The sequence below is a fragment of the Pseudorca crassidens genome, chromosome 20 (assembly GCF_039906515.1).
Source record: "Pseudorca crassidens isolate mPseCra1 chromosome 20, mPseCra1.hap1, whole genome shotgun sequence".
NCBI classification, from domain to species: domain Eukaryota; kingdom Metazoa; phylum Chordata; class Mammalia; order Artiodactyla; family Delphinidae; genus Pseudorca; species Pseudorca crassidens.
The window spans coordinates 29,649,252-29,671,213 of record NC_090315.1 but is presented as its reverse complement, the minus strand read 5'-3'; the positions used below and the strand labels follow the sequence as shown (position 1 = coordinate 29,671,213).

At 49.3% G+C, this 21,962-nt stretch overlaps 1 protein-coding gene across 1 annotated transcript; it reads left to right on the top strand.

Annotated features, from left to right (window-relative positions):
* Positions 1-202: 202 nt before the first annotated feature.
* On the top strand, positions 203-17,217 carry SALL1 (spalt like transcription factor 1). Its single transcript, XM_067718316.1, has 4 exons — positions 203-277; positions 1,911-2,003; positions 11,070-14,510; positions 15,654-17,217. The coding sequence occupies exons 2-4, from the start codon at positions 1,928-1,930 to the stop codon at positions 16,088-16,090; spliced, it is 3,954 nt and encodes a 1,317-aa protein (XP_067574417.1). The 5' UTR covers positions 203-277; positions 1,911-1,927; the 3' UTR covers positions 16,091-17,217.
* The last annotated feature ends 4,745 nt before the right edge of the window (positions 17,218-21,962 follow it).

Below are 21,962 nucleotides of genomic sequence, written 5' to 3'. Positions count from 1 at the left end.
TACCCGAAACTCTACCCGAAGATTGGTGCCCACTTCGCGCGAACCGACTGTGCTCCTCTCCAGACTCCAGGGCGCTCCCGAATTGGGGCGTCCTTATGAGCCCTCTCCTTTCCCGATCGCGAGATAGGGCAGGGATTGTGTATCTGCACCCCCTCCTCCCCATTACTCAACCGAAGTTTAGTTTGTCCCTCGGGCGCAGGACTTCGGGAACCTCGGAGCGAGGAGACCCTGAGGCGCGAGGGGGAAGAGCTAGGCTGAGACGAGGACTGAACCTCAGGTTCGCGGGCGCCCGAGCCCAGCGGAGGGAGTGCGGGCCCCGGGATCCCCATTCCGGGCTCTGGGGCTCGGGTGGGGAGGCTGCATCGCAGCCTGGGGAGATGGAGCTGGTGCGAAAAGTTTGGGCGCCGCTGTCGGCAAGTGCCTGAGAGGTGGAGGCGAGCTTCTGCCGGGCCAGGCAGCTGCGGACAAGGACCCCCCCTCTCACTCCCGGCTCAGCTCGGTCACCTCGCCAGCAGCCTGGGGTACGGCCCCCTCCCCCAGGTCGCGGAGCCCAGGGGTCCCGGGGACTGGCCTTGCCCGGAGCCCGGCGGGGCAGGCCCGCGCCTCCCGAGGCCAGGGGAGGGTTGCAGCGTGCTGGGTAAGCGGCGGCCCCTCCCCTCCCCCCGGCTGGAGCTGAACTCGGATCCCAGGCCGGTCCCCGCTCGCCGCCCGCCCCGGGATCTGCGGCGCCACGGCCGCCGCCGCCTCCCCGCGGAGTGACGCACCCTGCAGCCAACCCGGGCTGCCGAGGGGGAGGTCCGGGAGGGGTCCTGGGCGGAGCCGGGCCGCCCCCTTATCCCACGGGCTCAGGGCCGCTTCTCCCGAAAACTTCAGCCCTAATTGTCCTGGGAATGTCCGAGGTAGAGAAAGGGAGCGAGGGAGCAAGCGAGAGGCTGGAGGATCGGGGCCCTTTGAGGAGGATCGGGGTGGCGGGAGAGCTGCCCCTCCCCCCAAAGCCCCAAACCCGTCATGTTCCCAAACCTTTCCTTGGTCCTCTTCTCCGCGCCCCGCGAGCCCGGGATCCAGGGGATGGAGAACTCGGGGCGAAGGAGCGCCGAGCCAGGCGGCGAGCGGGAGGGAGGCCTGGCCGCGGGCGGGAGGCGGACCGGCGTGGGGCTGGCTCTTCCCCACTCGCTTATTTTTTTTTTAATGGGTGTGGGGGTGGGCTGCTTTCTGGTAGCTCTTAAAGAAACGAAGAAACACTCAAGAAACGGGACTTCCTACCCCCAAATCCCGCCACGGGACTCCCTCCCCCCGCGGGCCGGCGCGCCTAGCGCCGGAGTTGGGAAGTTCGCCGCGCGCCTGCAGCCCGGGTCCCCAGGCCTCGCCGCCCGGCCCCACCCCCCACCCGGGGAGGCTTAATTCCGGGGAGGGCATGCTAATTTGGGTCGGCCCAGCCCGGGATGGGGGGGCCGAGGGAGGGAGGGGGGCTCAGGCCGGGGCGCCTGGTGCGCAGAGGCGAGGAGGCAGGCCCCCGGCGGCCCGGCCGCGGAGTCCCTGGCGGTCGCGAAGAGGGTTAACCCAGTGTCGGGCGGCGCGGCGCGCAGAGCCAGCCCCGCGGCCGGCTTATTGGGCCAGCGCGCGGAGAGACAGGGGTCTGCAGCAAATCACGAACTAATTGATTAAGGCGAGCGGGTTTGAATAGCGCTGGCCCGGTGCCAATCGCCTTTCAAAGAGCCCCTCTATGATTAATCGCAATGCATTATTGATAATCATAATTATAGCAGGACACATGCGCGCTGCGCCCGGGGCCGGGGAGCCGGGGAGGGGGCGGGCGGGCCGGCGGGCGGGGGGAGCCGCCGCCGCCGCCGCCGCTCGATTTCCGTAATTTTGAGAAGATTTTTTTTTAGTAATTTTTTATTCTGCCCCAGCTGATGTTTGAGCCAGCATGTCGCGGAGGAAGCAAGCGAAGCCTCAACATTTCCAATCCGACCCCGAAGTGGCCTCGCTCCCCCGGCGAGATGGTGAGTGCTCTGGACCGCGCCGCGGACACACACACGCGCACACACGCACTCGCACTCACACTCACGCGCACTCGCACCCACGCACACGCGGCTGACCCCTGCGCCCACCGCCCGGCCGCGGCACCGCCGCCGTGTTCCGAATCGCCTTTTCGACTCCGCGATTTTTTTTTTTCTTTTTAATTTTCAATTTGCCTTTGCTGGGCTTCCCCCCTTGCAACGGGGAAAGCAAACACTTCTCCCGGCAGGATCTTTCCGGAGTTGTTGGGTCCTCCTGTGGGGAGGAGAGAGGGCACGCCGGCCTTGCTTCTCCGTCCCGGCTTTTCCGGGGAGCGGAGCCCGGAACCCGCCAAGCTGCGGCAGGGGCCCGGGTGCCCGGCGGGGCGCGGGTGCGGGCAGAGGCCGTCGGCCCCTGCCTGCGCTGGGCTCCACGCGCTTCCCGGCCCGCGCCCGGGGCCCCGGTCTGGCCTCCGCCGCCCTGGCCCTGCTGCCTGAGGGAAGGAAGTTTACTTTGTGCTCTGGGCTCAACTCGGAACGTTGGGGGAGCTCCCTGCGCCGCGCTCCCCCTCCCCCCAACGCTCCCACTCCTCCCGGGCCCGCACCGCGGAATGGGGTGCCTTTGGGAGTTCGGAGCTGCAAGAAGATGGGGACCTGTGTTGGGGCGCCCGTGCCTGACACACCGGGGTGGAGGCCGGAGTGGAGAGTGCTCTTTGCAGCTGGGTGCTCCCCAGACTGAGTGCCGGCAGGCGGGGGAAAGTGTCGGTGTCCGGCTACCCAAGTTTATCCCAGCATCTCTTCTCCCAACACATGCATCCCCCGCGCCCCCAAGAAATCTTTAAACTCGGTTGGCTCCCGCTGAGGATCGTGGTACCTTGTACTTCCAGGAGTCGTAAGGGTCGTTTTTTCAGACCTGGGGTGCTATCTAGCCACGAGAGAATCCCCCTAAAACAGAGGCACTGGCTTCTTACGATGGAGACGACAGCTGAGGGGTCCCGAAAGGAACGAACAAGTCCAGAACAAAGTTTGTGTTAGGGAGCTAAGGCCGAGAGTGGGAGAGATCCAGGCAGGGAGTCGGGGGTACAGAGGGAGGACACCTCGAATCCTTCCTTATTCCTAAAGGTGTTTCACTTTAGGGGCCTCCGAGCTCCCAGGCCCAGGGCCAGAGGCGATGGAGCGGCGCTCGGGCTCGGTTCCCCGGGCACAATGCTCGCCCCTCGGCTGCGGAAGGACGAGGGGCAACCCCCAAGCGGTCTCCGCGACTCGGGATGCTCCAGTCCCGGGTGTCATTTTGGGGTGTGGAGGAGGGAACTGGACCCCGATAGGGCTCCGAAGCGTGCCCTTTGGTCGGCACCTCTGTCCCCTAAACTCTGCGGCCGCCCGGGCCCCAGGGTCCCGGGGTCCTTCCTGAGAGGCCTGCTTCTCAGCTGAGCTGGGGCGCAGGGACCCGCGCAGAACCCAGGCAGAGAAGCGAAGGGACTCCCACCCTCTAAACCCCGACTGTCCTGAAAAGGGACTCCTGGCGTGGGGGGTCCCTTAAGAAATTGGGGAGAACAGAGACCGATTAAGGAACTTGTTTACAATATTTGCTCCCTCCACCCCAGTACTTTCTGGAGCTTCAAGCCTTACCCAGAGCCTCTGCGATTTCTCAGTCCGCTGAGAAGAACCCCTGATGCCCGCTTTCCACCCCAGGCAAGACCGGGTAGTCAAGGTACAGTGAGGTGAAATTACCCAAGGCCGCTGCCTCGGTATTTTTCTGGGTTTTCTCAGCTGGTCTCTTCTGCATCTCACTCCCACACCCATCTTTCCTAAAGTTTCTGGTGAGACCGTCCTCACAGTAATACTGTTAAAGTTAACAGTTTGTAGAGGACCAAACCTCATGGGAGGAGAGGCAAGAGTTTTTTAAGTCTTTTTTTTTTTTTTTAATAAATGTGTACTGATTTTCTATATTTTCAAAAAAGAAAAAATAAAGGCTCGGGCTTCCCAGAGAATTGATGCTTGCTAGATCTTTGCCTTTTTCCTGTCGCTTTCTGAATCCAGAGTTTTTAATAGTTAAGGCTTCTCATAAAGCGATAGCATAAATGGAGTTCACTACCTCTGACCATTATTATTTATTAGGACTTTTTTTTTTTGCAGTTTATTTGAGCTTTGAGGTAAGTTAGTTAAGTCACTGAATCAAGTTTCCTTTCTTTCTTTTTTCTCTTTCTTTTCCTTTTTTCCTTCCTTCCTTCCTTTCTTTTTTATCCCCCAAAGCTGGTTCATTGTCCTAAGAGGCAGTAAACTGTTAGGGGCACTGTAGGAAACACTCCCCTCCCAGCCCCCTTTCTCACCTCTCCCTACCCCCCTCCTTTTCTCCAGTTGTAATGGTTTTAGATTATGACTGTTTTTACATGGTTGAACAATAAGTTTAGGAGAAGCTGCCTAGAGGGTAGATTTTGTAATAGGGTTACAGGATTTAGTATGTTGTAATAATATTAGTACACAACTAATCCTCCTCCATGTCTGATTTACAGGAGGGCCTTACACACTCCAGTTCTTTTTATTTGGGAATAGTTGTGAGATACAGAGAACTGAGAGATCATGACTTGTCTCCAAGTTACCTTTAAAAAGTCACCACCTTTCATGCAGTATATTCAGCAACCCATTCTTCTATCCACCCAGAAAATACACTTCAAAGAGTTGTCTGTCGGGTTCTGTTTTTTGGTTTGCGGGTTTGTTTGTTTGTTTGTCTTAATATACACAAAATTGTTAAATTTTTAGAAGATAAACCTTTCCTTAAACAATGTGGTTACTTTTTTTTCTGTCTTGAGATGGGCTTACAATATGGCAAATGAAATGTTGAACACACCAAATGAAATCTAGTCGGCGGTACCCTTAGCAGATGCTGGCATCTGCAATTTCGTGAGCTCAGCCCAGAGTGGGACCTAGAAAAGTTTGTAGACCCCAGTTACCAGAGCCCTGAAGGAGCGACTCCCAAGGCTGGGAGCAGCCAGGCTTGCTGTGCTGCATGTCACGCCTGTGTGTGTTTAAGTGTGTGCGCGCATACAAAGAAAATCCCAGCCAGGCTCAGCAGCCCGGAGGATAACTTCATCGGAACAAGTTCAAGAAAACAAGATTATTTGGTCAGTCTTATGATGTTCATATTTTAATTCTACTTTTGGTGCACCTATAAAACCCTAAAATAAACTGGGGGATTTTTTCTGTTTCCTATGAAACCAAGATTTTAGCACCTTACTTGTCTCTTAAATGATATTCAACAAGTCTCGAATTACTTGTAGAAAGATGACTGCCATTGGGAAAATTATTTACCGAGATAAATAATTCTGAGGAACGGGCACATTAGAATCTAATGATTTTATATGTGGGTTCTTTACTAGCGATTTGGATTTCAGGGTGTGTGTGTGTGTGTGTGTGTGTGTGTGTGTGTGTGTGTGTGTGTGTGTGTGTGTTGGGTTTTTCTTCTTTGGGTAGTGTTTTTAAGATTCCTGGAACTACATGGATGGCCCACTGAGACTCCATTCATCTATTAAGAAAGGATTTCGGTGCCCAGCTTTTTCAAGGAAAAGATCATATTGGAAGAAAGAGAAAAGCATCATGAACTGGAGATAACACCCTGCCTCTCATATAAAGTATCATAAAAATTCCTCTTATTTATATTAATAATGAAATTCTATTATTTACCAAAGTAATTTACTCATTGTGAGCATCTTAATGGCAACACATTGATTTCTGGGCCCAAAGGTTAGAGAGAACTGTAATTAATTGCTTTTTTTGAAAAACGGACACCTGCACGATAAAGCAGTTGGAAAGTACTCATGTTTAATCAGGCCTATTTTAAGTTTGTGGCATAATGGAAGATTCTGGTTGAGAAAATGCAAACTGTTTGGGGGGGGGGTTTGCTGCAGGCTGTACACACTTCCAAAAATGTGACAAACACACAAACAAGCGAAGGGTGGATGGACACGAGAAAGCATGTGTTAAAGTGGATTTGTGATACCGAATGTTTTGTGATTTATTTTACATCCAGGTTCACCTATGGTTTATAGGCACGAGTGCCAATTTATAGGTTATTCATTGGGGACTTTATTTCATTTCTTTCTACTTTCGCAGGTAGCAAGGTGTCTTGACCCACAGTCCTTTAGAAAGCAGAAACCCAAATTTTTAATGCAGAGATCTTACCGAAAAGCTGGGGGAGACTTAGACCAGCAGTTCAGTTTTTTTTGAAATTGGGAAAAGCCAAGCTCAGTGGAGTAACCAGAACTAATTCCTTCTGTAAACTTAATTCGGTTTTTCTAAGGTACCGCCTGATACAGCTAGCCCAGTCTTCCCAAATATTCTTAGATTACCAAAACGGCAGTCATTGAGCAGTTGAACGAAGGAGATGGTAAATTATCCCAAGAACCAGCACCCCTCCCCCTCCAAAAGAAAAAAAGTCGGTGTGCCAGGCTTTAGAAAACCTAGATGTGTCGAGCTGTTTTAACCTTTGCTAGCCTCCTCCCATGCAGAGGTGACAAGGTCCAGATCATAATATGTCCTTCAGAATCTTCCCAGTGACCCCCAAATTGAGTCTCGCTAGTCACTTAGCAGGAAGTTCGAAGTTTATTTTAGTTTCACCTTATCAGCTTGGCTTCTTTTCCTAACCTTATTCCCCTGTCACCCTCAGATGCCAGACCCCCAAAGGGGAAGATTGACAGGTAGTTCCCATAGCTCAGTTTTACCCTCAAACAACAGGGATTTAGTTTCTTGTGCCTTTGCCAATGTTTATGTAGTCAAAGTTTAGATCTCGCCTTAAGCAGTCTCTTTTACGCGTCACTGGAAGAGGAAAGCCACAAAGAAGTTTTTGAACAAACCCTTGCAACTGGAACCCCATCTAGTGTTCAGTTTGATTCATCCAAGGGGAAGACATTTTCCCCTTTCATTTATTGTGTACATTAGGTGGGCTGGTATCACGATTTTCAAAGGACTGTCTTGTCCGTGTTGTTATTTTTTCAGAGATTTTCCCTTGTATTCTTCCCCTCAAGAATACGCTAATACCAGTCAGAACAGTGAGGGGACTTGAAGGGGGCCAGTAAAATGTGTCATGTGGTTGCATATCCCATAGAGGAAACTTAAGACATTACAGAAAATATGCAGAGCATATGTGGCGGTGTTGAAAATTGCTTTGGAATCTTAAGCTGGTTATTCGAATGCAGGTTTTTCCCAGGTCTGTGAAAGAAAAAGAAAACGAGAAAAGACCAATCAATCAAAAATGTTTGTGATAGCCTTTCGAAATTGGTCTACAAAAAGGAACAGCCAGTTAAAATGATAGGTTCCAAAATCACAATCTTGTGAGGCTCTATTAAAAATGTTAATGTGAGCTGAAGGTAATGGGAAGTCAAGTGAAGGGTCTTTCCGGGGAGCTCCAAAAAGGAAAACTCAACATGGTACAGTAGGGCTGTTGTGTTGTTTTGTTTTGTTTTGTTTTCCTGGCTGGCTAAACCTTTCAGTGTGGGGCATAGTTGTATTTTTGTTTTCTCAGCAGACGGATACACTGGAACACTTCAATTTTCTGTCTCCTATTCTGCAATGTTTAGTTCAGATGATGAAAACTGACACATTTGAAATGGGCGTCAAGAACCTAAACGGTACAATGAGAACTAAAACATCTGGGATTTTCATATACATTGGCTGGAGCTATAAGATCACCTCCTCTCCTGACCCAGAGCGGGGGAAAAGAAACGCAGAAAATTCCAAATATCTTTTTGTGTGTACATACTTAGAAAACCACTACTTCTTAAATTTTTCTATATGACCACGATTACAAAATTAATTTGTATGCAAAATCCATAGGAGAGGAACTGGAATATTGTTTTCACCATAGTACAGGGAACAAGGCAACTGTATTTACTATAAGGGGGTCACCAGTTGCAATCCTGTGTAACAGATTATTGAGAGAGATGCAAGATAGCAAATGGTCAGAAAAATGAATTAGAACATGTTTGTGTGTGTGTGTGTGTGTGTGTGTGTATCTTATCACAACTTAAAATATTTCCTTTGGTAGTTAAAGATTCAAGCTAGTCCTCATGTTTCATCTTTTTTATTTTATAAAGCTGTTTCGTTGGAATTCTGTTCAGAAGGCAGATAGATTTAAAGTTAAGAACGATGATAGTGTAGCGACACCTGCTTTTGAAATAAATCAAAATAGATATCAGGATTTTTTTTTTTTGGTGTTCATAAACATCAGGAAATTAAATTAGTTGACTCTACAGTGAGATCAAATGTCAGCTTATTAAAATGTGAAAATCTAAGGTAAAATATAGGCAGCTTTTTTTAAACACAGTCTCTTAGAAGAAGGCAGGCACTTATTTTTAAATGTCTATATTTTCCATCCAGTTAGCACAACCCTAAATGTAAAAATGTTCAGGTCAAAAAACTTGAAAATTCTCAAGTGAGTCTTGAAACAGCACAAATGCAGAATTGGAGCACAGGAAAGTAATAATCAGCTAAATCCTGTAAAGTAACCTTTTTTATTTTCTCTCTATATTATGAGAATATCAGATGTTTGCAAGTTATAAAGAATTAAAAATGCCCTTTAATCGTGAGCACAGATGTGCTAAATATTTGAAACAACTGCATTGTAATGTGTACAATTGACGAAGTCAGTTTTCTGATTTCCCTTGCTAGTTATTTAGTTCTGAATCTGTCATTATTTGTCTAAGCCCAGCTGACCAAGCAAAACTGTGTTTTAAAGTGGCTTTATGTTTTGATAAATGTGAGCTGGTTGAAAAGTATTTTCCACTGAATGCAGAGCTTAATAGAACATGCTGACATAATAGTTTTAATGCATTTTGTTGAAAATGTGTGAACAAACAGAATAGCTTTTGTTCCTTCATAATTGGCTGTAAAAGTAGATGGAAACATAACCATTACATATGGAAATGTGCAAAGAGAAAGAAATAACATTTCGGTTGAATATATTAGGAATTGCATTTCCTAGTTTAAAATAAGCATCTGAAATGGATGCATCATTTAAAATTGGTTGTCAAAATAAGAAACTTTAAACAGAATTTTTGTCACATTATTTTCATCCCAAGTTAAGCAACATAACTTTAGCGTATTTTGTTTACATTATTTTAAAGCAGGGAGAGAGACAGAAAGGGCTTAAAATAGCACCTTGAATGTGCAGAGGAATCCTGTGCCAATTAGGATGATTAAACATTAAATTAAAACTGAATCATTATTGGTATTTTCTGCTCCAACCAAGATTTGTTTTGTATTGTTAATGCATTTTGCACTATACCCTTGCGGAGATTAAAAGATGGGTATTAGGAAAGCTAGCTTGTTAAGTATAACTTAGCTACTCAAATAACCCTCCCAGTGACTAAAGTGCGTATACATTTGGCATACTTTACCAGGGCTTCTAATCAACTGTGGTATCACTCAAGGCAAACAGAGTTAAGGAATTTTCAGAAGTTAGTATTTGGGTATTAATTATATTTTCTGGAATGCAAAACTACTCAAGCTTTTCTTTTCTTTTCCCTTTTTTTTTTTTTTTTGATGTTTACTACAAAGAGGCAAATGGCAGGTTCTTTTGAGTCAACTCTAAGTTTACTGAAAAAGCAGCATTTTGATTTTGCGTTTATTCATATTTGCAATTAGTTTTTTTTTTTTTTTCCCCCTGCAAGTTTTCTGGGAGATTCAATTTGGAAGTCATGGAAACTAACTATTATCTGATTCAGTTCTGCAGAAAAGCACACAGGGAGGTAATCCTTGAATTAAACAGTTTTTTTTTTTTTTTTTTCCACAGCCTTCGGAGATGACCACACACCATTTGTACAACAGAAGTTGGTGTTCCCCATGCTGGGCAAACAATGGGACGCCATCCTGTCTTTGAATAGGATGTTAGCTTGGAGTTGGAGATTTTTATGTTTAAAATGGATCTTAGTGAGAAGAAATCTGAGCAACCAGTGGAAACAAACATGAAATAAAGGGATTTTATAATGAAAGGTTCAGGACAATCTGTTAAACAATTGATAACAGTTAAGAGCAAACTGTTTTTAAAGGCGTTCAGAAAAGGAGAATTGCAAAGCATTTCCAAACTGGAAACCAAGAATTATTCTTCACTTCCCCTTAGCTGCACATCTTTCTTTAAGTTGATGTTTAATCAGAAATGTAAATCCTGTGCCAGTCTTTATACGTAGAGCACTTTTGTTGAAATATTTAGAGGCATAATGTTGCCATTTGGAACATAGTGGCATATATTCCTTGATTAGCGGGATAGTAGCCACAGTTGCGTTCTTTAATTTTAAAAATAAACATGCCACAGGGTGATATATAGGTGCCAGGCAGGCCTTGTAACGGATTATGATCATTGTGTTTCTCTCGTGTGTGTGTGTGTGTGTGTGTGTGTGTGTGTGTTGGCGGGGGGGGGCGCACGTTGCTTTCTCTTGTGTTCCACTGAGTCTTGAGCGGTCTGGAGGATTTCTTACTGATGTGGCTAAAGTGTGCTTGTCACGGATCAGACGTAGCTCAGGTTCTAGGTAGGGGCTGGAGGTGATTTTCAAGTTGTCCGTCTTCAGCTTGGTGATATGCATTTTTTTCCCCCTTGTCAACCACTGATTGGAACCTGAATGACTACAAATTAGTTTAGTGACAGAACAAACTGTCACAGGTATCTTTGAATCAGTTGAAAATGAATAAGGTTGACAGAAACTCAAGAGCCTAATAAGTCCTCAGGATGGTGGCTGGACCGTCTCTGGATGAGTGGACAATAACGTGTATAAAATATTGGAAATCGATATTTTGCTATGGAATTTCATTATGCACCAATGCCTGCAGTTCGCAGTATTTTATATCTTGATGGATGACCTGAAGGTCCTGGCTCTCGGAGATATCAGCTTGATAGGAAGTCCTCCAACAGCCTAAAATTTTAATCATGATTGTTCTTAGGGAATATTGATTGTTTTTCAGGGGCCACCGTTTTGAGTTTCGCAGGGAGAAAAGAGTTGATCAACCCCTTTCTCTTTTTTTGAAGTCATGGATGTCTGGGTGTCCTGGCTCACTCGCTAACCCTGCTCCTTTTGACATTTGCAGGAGACACAGAGAAGGGTCAACCCAACCGCACCACTAAGAGCAAGGATGCCCACGTCTGCGGCCGGTGCTGCGCCGAGTTCTTTGAATTGTCAGATCTTCTGCTCCACAAGAAGAACTGTACTAAAAACCAACTAGTTTTAATTGTAAATGAAAGTCCAGCGTCCCCGCCTGAAACCTTCTCCCCCAGCCCCACTCCGGATCATCCCGAGGAACAGATGAACGACACGGCTAACAAGACAGAGCAAGGAGACTGCAGTGACCTGGCGGAACCCCACGGACCGGACAGGGAAGAGTCCATGGAGGTGGAGGCCCCAGCGGCCAGCAAAGGCGCCAGCGGCCCCCTGAGCAGCGGTGGCGACAGCAGTGCCCCCCCAAGCTGCAGCAGCGGCAGCTCCTGCCCAGGTACCTCAGCGATCACAACCTCTCTACCTCAACTCGGGGACCTGACAACACTGGGCAACTTCTCTGTGATCAACAGCAACGTCATCATCGAGAACCTCCAGAGCACCAAGGTGGCGGTGGCCCAGTTCTCCCAGGAAGCGAGGTGCAGTGGGGCCTCCGGAGGCAAGCTGGCCGTCCCGGCCCTGATGGACCAGCTCTTAGCTCTGCAGCAGCAGCAGATCCACCAGCTGCAACTGATCGAACAGATTCGTCACCAAATATTGCTGTTGGCTTCTCAGAACACAGACTTGCCAACATCTTCTAGTCCTTCTCCAGGTACTGTACGAACATCTGCCAACCCCTTGTCCACACTCAGCTCCCATTTATCTCAGCAGCTGGCGGCAGCAGCTGGGTTAGCACAGAGCCTCGCTAGCCAATCTGCCAGCATCAGCGGTGTGAAACAGCTCCCCCCCATCCAGCTACCTCAGAGCAGTTCTGGCAACACCATCGGTCCACCCCACAGCGGCTCTTCCCCCAGCGTTCACATATTGGCGGCGGCAGTTCCCACCCCCTCCTCGGAAAAAGTGGCTTCGAGCGCGGGTGCCTCCCATGCCCATGCCGGCAACCCCGCAGTCTCGGCATCTTCCTCACCAGCTTTTGCAATAAGCAGTCTATTGAGTCCTGCATCTAATCCACTTCTACCTCAGCCGGCCCCTGCTAACTCGGTTTTCCCCAGCCCTTTGCCCAACATCGGAACGACGGCAGAGGATTTAAACTCCTTGTCTGCCTTGGCCCAGCAAAGAAAAAGCAAGCCACCAAATGTCACTGCCTTCGAAGCAAAAAGCGCTTCGGACGAGGCCTTCTTCAAACACAAGTGCAGGTTCTGTGCGAAGGTCTTCGGAAGCGACAGTGCCTTGCAGATCCACCTCCGTTCCCACACCGGAGAGAGGCCGTTCAAGTGCAACATCTGCGGGAACAGGTTCTCCACCAAGGGGAACCTCAAAGTCCACTTCCAGCGCCACAAAGAGAAATACCCTCACATCCAGATGAACCCCTATCCCGTGCCTGAGCATTTGGACAACATCCCGACCAGTACCGGCATCCCCTACGGCATGTCCATTCCTCCAGAAAAGCCGGTCACCAGCTGGCTAGACACCAAACCGGTCCTGCCCACTCTGACCACTTCAGTCGGCCTGCCGTTGCCCCCGACCCTCCCAAGCCTCACCCCCTTCATCAAGACCGAAGAGCCAGCCCCCATCCCCATCAGCCATTCTGCCGCCAGCCCCCTGGGCTCCGTCAAAAGTGACTCCGGGGCTCCCGAGCCGGCCTCGAGAAACCCGGGTGGGCTCCCAGAGGAAGCGGAAGGTTCCACTGGGCCCCCCTCCAGTGGCAAAAGCGAAGAGAGTGGCGTGGTCCCCAGCTCAGCCCCAACCGTGAGCACTAGCGTGCTGAGCTCCCTAGCGTCCGACGTTGGCCCAGGCAGTGCCTCGACTTTCACCAACCCTCTGTTGCCGCTCATGTCCGAGCAGTTCAAGTCGAAGTTTCCTTTTGGGGGACTCTTGGACTCAGCCCAGGCCTCAGAGACATCCAAGCTTCAGCAGCTGGTCGAAAACATTGACAAGAAGGCCACTGACCCCAATGAGTGTGTCATCTGCCACCGGGTCCTCAGTTGTCAGAGCGCCTTGAAGATGCACTACCGCACCCACACCGGGGAGAGGCCCTTTAAGTGTAAGATCTGTGGCCGGGCCTTCACCACGAAAGGGAACCTGAAAACCCATTACAGCGTCCATCGTGCTATGCCCCCGCTCAGAGTCCAGCATTCCTGCCCCATCTGCCAGAAGAAGTTCACGAACGCCGTTGTCCTACAGCAGCACATCCGAATGCACATGGGGGGCCAGATTCCCAACACCCCGGTCCCTGACAGCTACCCCGAGTCCATGGAGTCTGACACGGGCTCCTTTGATGAGAAAAATTTTGATGACCTAGACAACTTCTCCGATGAAAACATGGAAGACTGTCCTGAGGGCAGCATCCCGGACACGCCCAAGTCCGCGGATGCGTCCCAAGACAGCCTGTCTTCCTCGCCTTTGCCTCTAGAGATGTCGAGCATCGCTGCTTTGGAAAATCAGATGAAGATGATCAATGCGGGCCTGGCAGAGCAGCTGCAGGCCAGCCTGAAGTCAGTGGAGAACGGGTCGGTCGAGGGGGACGTCCTGACCAACGATTCGTCCTCGGTGGGTGGTGACATGGAGAGCCAGAGTGCTGGCAGCCCGGCCATCTCAGAGTCTACCTCCTCCATGCAGGCTCTGTCCCCATCCAACAGCACCCAGGAGTTCCACAAGTCACCCAGCGCCGAGGAGAAGCCACAGAGAGCAGGGGCAAGCGACTTTGCCAATGGCTTGTCTCCCACCCCAGTGAACGGTGGGGCTTTGGATTTGACATCTAGTCACACAGAGAAAATCATCAAAGAAGATTCTCTGGGGATCCTCTTCCCTTTCAGAGACCGGGGTAAATTTAAAAACACTGCTTGCGACATTTGTGGCAAAACCTTTGCTTGTCAGAGTGCCTTGGACATTCACTACAGAAGTCATACCAAAGAGAGACCATTTATTTGCACAGTCTGCAATCGTGGCTTTTCCACCAAGGGTAATTTGAAGCAACACATGTTGACACATCAGATGCGAGATCTACCATCACAGCTCTTTGAGCCCAGTTCCAACCTTGGCCCCAATCAGAACTCGGCGGTGATTCCCGCCAACTCGTTGGCGTCTCTCATCAAGACAGAGGTCAACGGCTTCGTGCATGTGACGACTCAGGACAGTAAGGACACCCCCACCAGTCACGTCCCTTCTGGGCCTCTGTCATCGTCCGCCACGTCCCCAGTTCTGCTCCCAGCTCTGCCCAGGAGGACCCCCAAACAGCACTACTGCAACACATGTGGCAAGACCTTCTCCTCGTCGAGCGCCCTGCAGATTCACGAGAGAACTCACACTGGAGAGAAACCCTTTGCTTGCACTATTTGTGGAAGAGCTTTTACAACAAAAGGCAATCTTAAGGTACCTCCCTCCACCTGTACCTCACCCAGACCCACCCTAGCCACCCTCTCTCTCTCCTGGCCGTTGACTGTTTGTAAGGTACGTTCCCAGAGTCTTCAGTCCAGATAGTCAGGGAGAGAGTTCTCGAAAGGGAACCTGTTGCACGTGACCGATCCGGAGAAATGTGGGTGCCCGTGCAGGTCGGGATCACGGCAGGGACTAGGGCAGGCCGCAGCTTTGCTCAATGTCACAGTGCATTGAATAATTTGGTACCTAAGCGAAGCGGCGGCCCAGTCCTGTTGACTCGCTAAGTGCACCAAATGAATTGCTTTACCTACCAAGTCAGACAGCCCAGCGTTGCCATGGGGTATTGATTAAAGACCTCCGTGCGGCCTGTGTGCTGCCCGTATCACTTAATAATTACAGTTCTCCTCAGCGTTGGCATCTATCTTTTCATAACTCTGCAGTCCAGCGTGGTTCGTCTTTCTAAAAACAGTAACGTCACCACTCTGCTAATGGGTATTATGATAATTGATCATACAACATTTCCTACTGATATGTGTTGGAAAGAAAGCAAATATGCGTAAGTTCTAGAGCAACAGTTGAACACTCTTACTGTGTACATTTTTCTGTTGACACAGTATTTCTCTAGAGATTGCGGCCAGTAAAGTGAAATGAATAATTACGTTCTGGCTTTTTCTCTCCACGCACAGGCCCTCCAATGGGCAATCAGTGAGGGGCACTTTCCTCCCATCTGAAAAGGACATTTATAGGGTAAAAGGTGTCAGATGCAATACTTACCATGGCAATGAGAGTGGACGTAACAATTCTCCCCCTGAAAGGAGCTATCTGTGACTGACTGGCTTGCTTGAGGCCATTATAAGCTAAATACAGGTAATAAAAAAGGAGTAAGTAAGGCATCCTTGCCCGGGCAGAGGAAAGGCGGCCCAGGGCTACAGAGAGCAGACACCTTATTACCAGCGGACTGGAGTGGACAGCTCTTGTTACCCTTCCCACTGTCGGGCAGGTAATAAGAATAGACATTGTGGCCACTTGCCCTGTCGAGTGTTGGGATATGAGTTGAGACAGATTCAACTATTCAGCTTCTCCCTTCTTCTCTCTCCCGTTTTTTCCTCCCTCCTCTCCTCTCTTCCCGCATCCCAGGTACACATGGGCACTCACATGTGGAACAGCGCCCCTGCCCGCCGGGGTCGCCGGCTCTCCGTGGACGGCCCCATGACATTCCTAGGAGGCAATCCCGTCAAGTTCCCAGAAATGTTCCAGAAGGATTTGGCGGCCAGGTCAGGAAGTGGGGATCCTTCCAGTTTCTGGAATCAGTATGCAGCAGCGCTCTCCAATGGGCTGGCGATGAAGGCCAACGAGATCTCGGTCATTCAGAACGGCGGCATCCCTCCAATTCCTGGAAGCCTGGGCAGCGGGAGCAGCTCACCTATTAGTGGGCTGACGGGAAACCTGGAGAAGCTCCAGAACTCAGAGCCCAGTGCGCCCCTGGCTGGCCTGGAGAAGATGGCAAGCAGCGAGAATGGAACCAACTTCCGTTTCACCCGCTTCGTGGAAGACAGCAAAGAGATCGTCACAAGTTAAATCCACTCTGGCTGGAGAAAGAGCATCCCCGTTCAGAATGAGACCCATGGTTGCCTCCTACTCCTTGCCCCGTGCCCCCCACCTTCTGGTCCCCCCAGATCTCTGAACTACAACATTCTGAAGACATTCTTTTGTACCTTGTTCAACTTCTAGAGTTCTAAGAAAGCTTATTTATTAGTGATATAATCTGGCTTTGCAAACAGGATGCAAGCGTTAACTTTGGTCTTCTGTATTTTTGGACTAAATACTAATTGACTAGAGTCCTGTAAACTTGCTGTAACATTTATGGCAATTGCAAGTTGCCCTGCTAGGCGGTCTTAATCTGGCATTAACTTATTTTCTATATCCAGTTTAATATGAATCTGGTGTTGATGAAATGCCTCAGTGATGCATTAGATCTCTAATAAAATCTGTATATAAGTGTACACTTTGATCCTGCTGGAAAATTTTATCAGCAAACACATTGTCTAATCTTTTGAAACAAATTTAAGGAAAGGACTGAAAGTACAGACTGAACTGTGTGGTTCTTTGAAAGGTTTGGGTTTTTTTGATTTTTGTTCTAAAATTCAATCTCCTTTTTTTTTTTTTTTTTTTTTGGTAGATTTAACCCTTTCCGTTTTGAACTGCTATTTGTATCGTGCTTTTTACTTGAGTCGTCCTCAATGTTAATAAGTTTCTGTACAGTGATAAGCACGCAGAATTCTCTAGAGAAAATACAAGTGTTGTTTTGGTAGTTGAAACTAAGACGTAACATTTTGCCTTGTAGGTATATTCACAATAGAAAATGTGTGCTGGAATTTCACAATGCTGCTAAGTATAGCATCTTGAACAACCTTCAGTGGAGAAAATGTAGATGCTCTTGTATATACAATAACAAATATCACTTTCATTAAAATGTACATATGTTCCTTACAAGAGCAAATGCTTCTTCTTGATCAAGAGAGCAGGTATAGTGTTTGTTTATTTTGTATTAGGTTATGGAAGAAAAAACTTGGACTGTTACATGCACTTTCTTGGAAAGTTGAAAGGAAAGGGGGGGGTCCAATTTCTTTAACATTTAATACTTACTAACAACAGAGATACTGTAATTTTACTCAAGTAATCAAATACATTTTTTTTTGCAACAGATAAAACAAAATACTGTGTCTGTGTTTTTAGAGTGCATTTCTATTTAGCTAGGGCCCCGAAATGTATTTTAACATTTCCCCAGGCATCAGTAAATTGAGTGTGTATCTCTCTCTAAATAAGGAATTGTAAAAGGCATAACAGAAACAGGTTTGCATGGGCATGTGTTTTCTTTTTCTTTTTTCCTTTCTTTTTTTAATTTGGAGGATCTAGATAGTCTCCCAATATCAGTTGCTTGTTGGCCACTCCTCTTACAACCCCCCTGCCCCCAAGCAAAAGGAAAAAATGATATGAAATTAAAAGTTGGTATAGGAGGTTCCATCCGGCCAGGTAAGTTTCCTTAAGCAAGATATTTGTGCCCATGGAGACCTCGGCTTCATTTCAACTGTTCCATTTTCACTTCCCTTGATTCAGTCGTTTTCCAGGCGGCTGAGAGAAGCATTGCTGGAGAATTCCCGGGGCAGCGGGGGTTATATAATCTGACTCTGAAACTGGGCCTCAACCCAAGAGGTCAACTTGGTTTTAGGCATTTAAACACACACGCATATTTGAAAGAAAAAGTCCATTGCAAAGGATAAGTGCTGTCGAGTTGAATATTGCATCATCAGAATTCAATCTGATTCCTCCTCTCTCCCTTTTGTTCTAGGGGAAACATGTTTTCCTCCAGAGCACTATTTTGGGGTCAGCAAACGGACGGGGTGAAAGTTGGTGTCTAGAGGGGTCGGCGAAATTTTTCTTCCAGAGAGGCGGTGAACCGCCGGCAGCCGGTGGCCCTGCGCCCAGGTAAGGGAGAAGCGTCGGGGCCACCTTCCAGTAGAGTTTCCATCGGGGTGTAGGCCACTCCATGGCCGCTCAGGGCGCACCTCCCCAGGCTGGGTGGTCTGGGGGCCCAGGCGGGGCGTGCCGAAAGGTGGGCGCTGACCCCAGGCCGGGACCTTATGGGGACACGGGCGCCCCCAAACCTTGAGAGGGCAGCGACTGGGCTGTGCGCCCTGCACAGAATCATCCAGACGTTTCAGCACGTTAGCGAGGTTCCTCGATTGCACCTCTCCAGCCTCAGCCACGCCGCCCCCAGAGAGAGCCCTCTGTTCAAGGGTGAGGACAAGGCGAGAAGGCGGATTTCTGGCAGCTCTTGTTATACGCGGGCCGGAGTGGGGACGTTTTCGCTGCGAAGGAGTCGTCCAACCCCTTCCCAGGGCTGGGCACGACGACGACGACGGTGTGCCGGGCCTTCGTGGTTCTAGGCTCGGGGCGCTTCTCCCTGTGGACCCGCGGGGCATCCGAGGGCTGCGGGCCACCGAGAGGGACGGTCTCGCACACGCCCCTCCGCACCCCCGCTCCCCGACTCCCTCGCCCAGCGCTCGCTTCTCCTAAGGGGCCCCGTCGGCCGAGCCCCGACGCCAGTTCGCGAGCACACGCCCAGCGGAGGGACCCAGCTCGCCCGGCCCCCTCCCTCCCTTGGCCGCGGCGCGGTCCCCACCCCCGCCCCCATCCCGGGGCTCCCACCCGCGGCGGGTGCGGGGGTCACGGCCCTCAGCCGCCCCGGCTGCGCGTCCATTTCCGCCAGCCAGGCAGGCGGGCGGGGCAGGGAGCGGGCGATTTTTTCTTTTCCCTCTCACCACCAACCTCCTGCCTTCTAGCGTTTTCTGATGAGTTAAGGGGAACAAACGCGCCTTTTCGTTTGGACAGACTTTCCGAGGCGACCGAAGCCCTTAGGAGAAGGTCGGAGCCTCGGGGTCTCCGTCTGGGTCTCTCTCACCTCCCTTGCCTCTCCGCTTTGGTCCCTGCCTATCCATCCATCGATCGACTGTCTTTCTAATCTATTGATCATTACCTGCCCATTCCCCTTTCCATTCATTTCCAAAACAAGAAATCGCCCCCAGCCTGCTTCCTCTCTCAGTGTGAGAAATACACTCAGCCTTTCGGTTCAGCCCGGCGGAAGAGAAATGGATTTATATTTATAAAGCAACAGGGTTTATTTTAAGGCAGATGTGAACGCACCGCCCCACCCCCTCCCGCCAAGCCTCGCCTCGCCTCACTTTTTCGCCTTTCTTTTCCCCCTTCTGAAACTTGACGTGTGTCTTGGAATCGCCGAGAACCAAATTTCCTGGGTTGTTGCTGCCCGGAATGATGACAGCCAAAATTCACAACATTTCTAAACTAAAAATATTCATTTTGGTGACATTTTTAAAAATATGACTTGTAAAAAGAAAGCAGAAAAGTACAGCGAATAATGTAACCAGCCCTCTTGTTCCCATCCCTCAAAACTTACAAACGTTAGCGACCTGCGGGGGGGGGGGTTCCCGCATTTTTCAGTATGATTTTTCTTTTTCTCGCTCAGCTGTGTTGCTGTTATCCTTTCACCTTCTTCTTGTCCCTTCTCTTCCCGTCTTTCCTTCCCTACATTCTTTTGTGTTTTTTCTTGTCTCCGCCTTCATCTTCGCTGCCCCTCACCCCAAGCCTCATCCCCCCGTCTCCATACACACACACACAGGGGCTTCCCTCTTTCTGGAAAACAGACTTGGAAGAGCAGTTTGGTGATTGACAGGGACCTAGGGAGGAAAAAGGGAGACCAGTGACAGACCCAAGCTACCCAAAGCCCCTCAGGCCAGTGGCTGTGGAGGGCGATGGGGTCCACAGAGTAAGGAAGGGGACAGGTTCCTGCAGACCAATTGGAGATACCAGCTGGCTCCAGGCTCACTTGGAGTTTGGGTCCTTGCATCTCAATCCTCCTGGCCCGGGTTTATTCAACTGATGTTTATGGAGGTGGGAGACAGTGGGTTTTTTTTTTTTTTAAATTAGGAAAAAAGTGTCATATAGAAGATCCTAAATGATTTGCAGTTGACATAAATTTCTAGCAGTAGATTATTTGCTTATTGTTTTTGGCGTGTTGCGAATGTCAAGAATGAGAGGACTTAAGAAAAAAAAAAAAAGCTCCCACTCTGTTAAAACTTAGCAGTCCTGTTAGAAAAATAAAGCATCGGAGTCTTTTACTAGGAGTTACATACACACTGCTACCCCAAATGAAACAAATGTCAGGGGCGGGTAACAAAGTGGGAAAAAAATGTAAAGTGAATTTCAAAGGGCTCCACAGTCCAACGCAATCTGAGATTCACAGAAAGTGGAGACGGATAAGACAGGAATTAGGTCATCTCGTCCAGACCCCAGGAAATATGTTTAGATCAAAGCCTGCTCCGTTAGAATAAACAAAACAGGGCCCAATGGGCTCTACCAATATTTTCATCTCCGTGCTAAGAGCTGCTAATCTAACCAGCTCTATTTGATGAAAGAGGGAAAAAATTACAACTGTAAAAATGACTAAGTAAAAAAATGTCCTCTCAAGTATACTAGGAAGATAAAGATTTAGATTTGAGCTAAAAAGTAACAAGATCCAGGCCCAGATCAACACAAACTTCCTGGAATTTTAGCACTAAGTAAATTATCTAATCCCAGCCCATTGTTCCCTCCTTGGCCAACCGCCCCCAGCCCCCCGACCCCATGCAATTGAGCATACCAGATGATTTACATAAAAAAAAATGTTAAATTTTAACTGCAGTCTAAGAACGTTGCAGGAGACAGAGTTTTAGGTTCACTTACTCTGCATTCCTTAAGGACCTACCCCCACCAGTCCCACTGTCCCTGCCCCGAGGCAGCTGGGGCTGCATGCCGGCCTTTATTGTTAGGGATGTTTCTTTAAGCCCGGTCTTCAGGCTTGGTGTCTCTTTCCACTAAGGGCAGATCGATGGAGGCCTGGAGCTTGTGTCATGTAAGCCTAGCTTTGGGTGCATTTGTCAGCCGTAGATATTTTAGCAGCTAAACCCAAGTACTGTGTAAGGCTTTCTTTCACTGCAGAGTTGATGGCCTAAACCAACTGCCACTGAACATTTGATAGATAGAAACATCCAAAAAAGGGACAGGAAATCCCAGAGAAGGAAAATTCACCCAGGCTAAATCCAGGGTTGCAGTTCCTTGCTGAGCCTGGTTTCCTCTTAACTGTCTAAACATATGATTTGGCTCGTCTTGTGTTTCTACATCCATCTGAGCTCAAGTTTAACAAAGACTCAGGGACCTCCAGTCCTCTTGGCTCAGATCCTCCCTAAAGCCAGGACGACGGGGGCGGGGGATGTGACAGGCCTTTATCCGCACCCCAGGAACAGGCCATCTTCTGTGGGGGGACCGTTGGCCACTCACCTCTGCAAGGGCAGTTCCAGGATCCGCTTTTTCCTTACGTGCCGTAGAGGGCTTTGAAGACACGTGGCATGGTGTTGGAGGCCACACAAGTCGGTCCCTCCTTGTAAGACCCAGGATGGGACCCGGTCCAGCTGAATCCTGACCCAGCATGGTCTGTGTGGACACGAGGCAGAGAGGCCAGGGGTTACATCAGCTTCTTGTAATCACAGCCACATTCAGTAGGAGGCCCAGTCAGTCACCTGTAAACATGGATAAAGATGCCAGCACGGCAGGCAGGCTCCTCTCCTGATGGAAGGGATGGGAAGGGCAATGATAAGCAGCCTGCAGAGCTGCTTCGGTATTTAGAATTTGGGGTGTTTCCACCCGTTTCATCTCACACCAGTCCTGTGAGACAGGCAGGGCCACTGTCATTTACAAGATAGCAAAACTGAGACCCAGAACGCAGAGAAGGAACAGTTGGACCCCAGGAAACCTGGAGCTATGACTTGCTCAATAGCCAACTCTGGGGCATAACTTTTCTGACCCGTGGACCAGTTTCCCCACGTGTACCCTGAAA

Bases quoted from the DNA above. Each gene is read 5' to 3' on its own strand.
- SALL1 (XM_067718316.1), top strand. From the start codon at position 1,928: ATGTCGCGGAGGAAGCAAGCGAAGCCTCAACATTTCCAATCCGACCCC. The intron at 2,004-11,069 runs GTGAGTGCTCTG...TGACATTTGCAG, and splicing joins CTCGCTCCCCCGGCGAGATG to GAGACACAGAGAAGGGTCAA. The intron at 14,511-15,653 runs CTCCCTCCACCT...CATCCCAGGTAC, and splicing joins AAAAGGCAATCTTAAGGTAC to ACATGGGCACTCACATGTGG.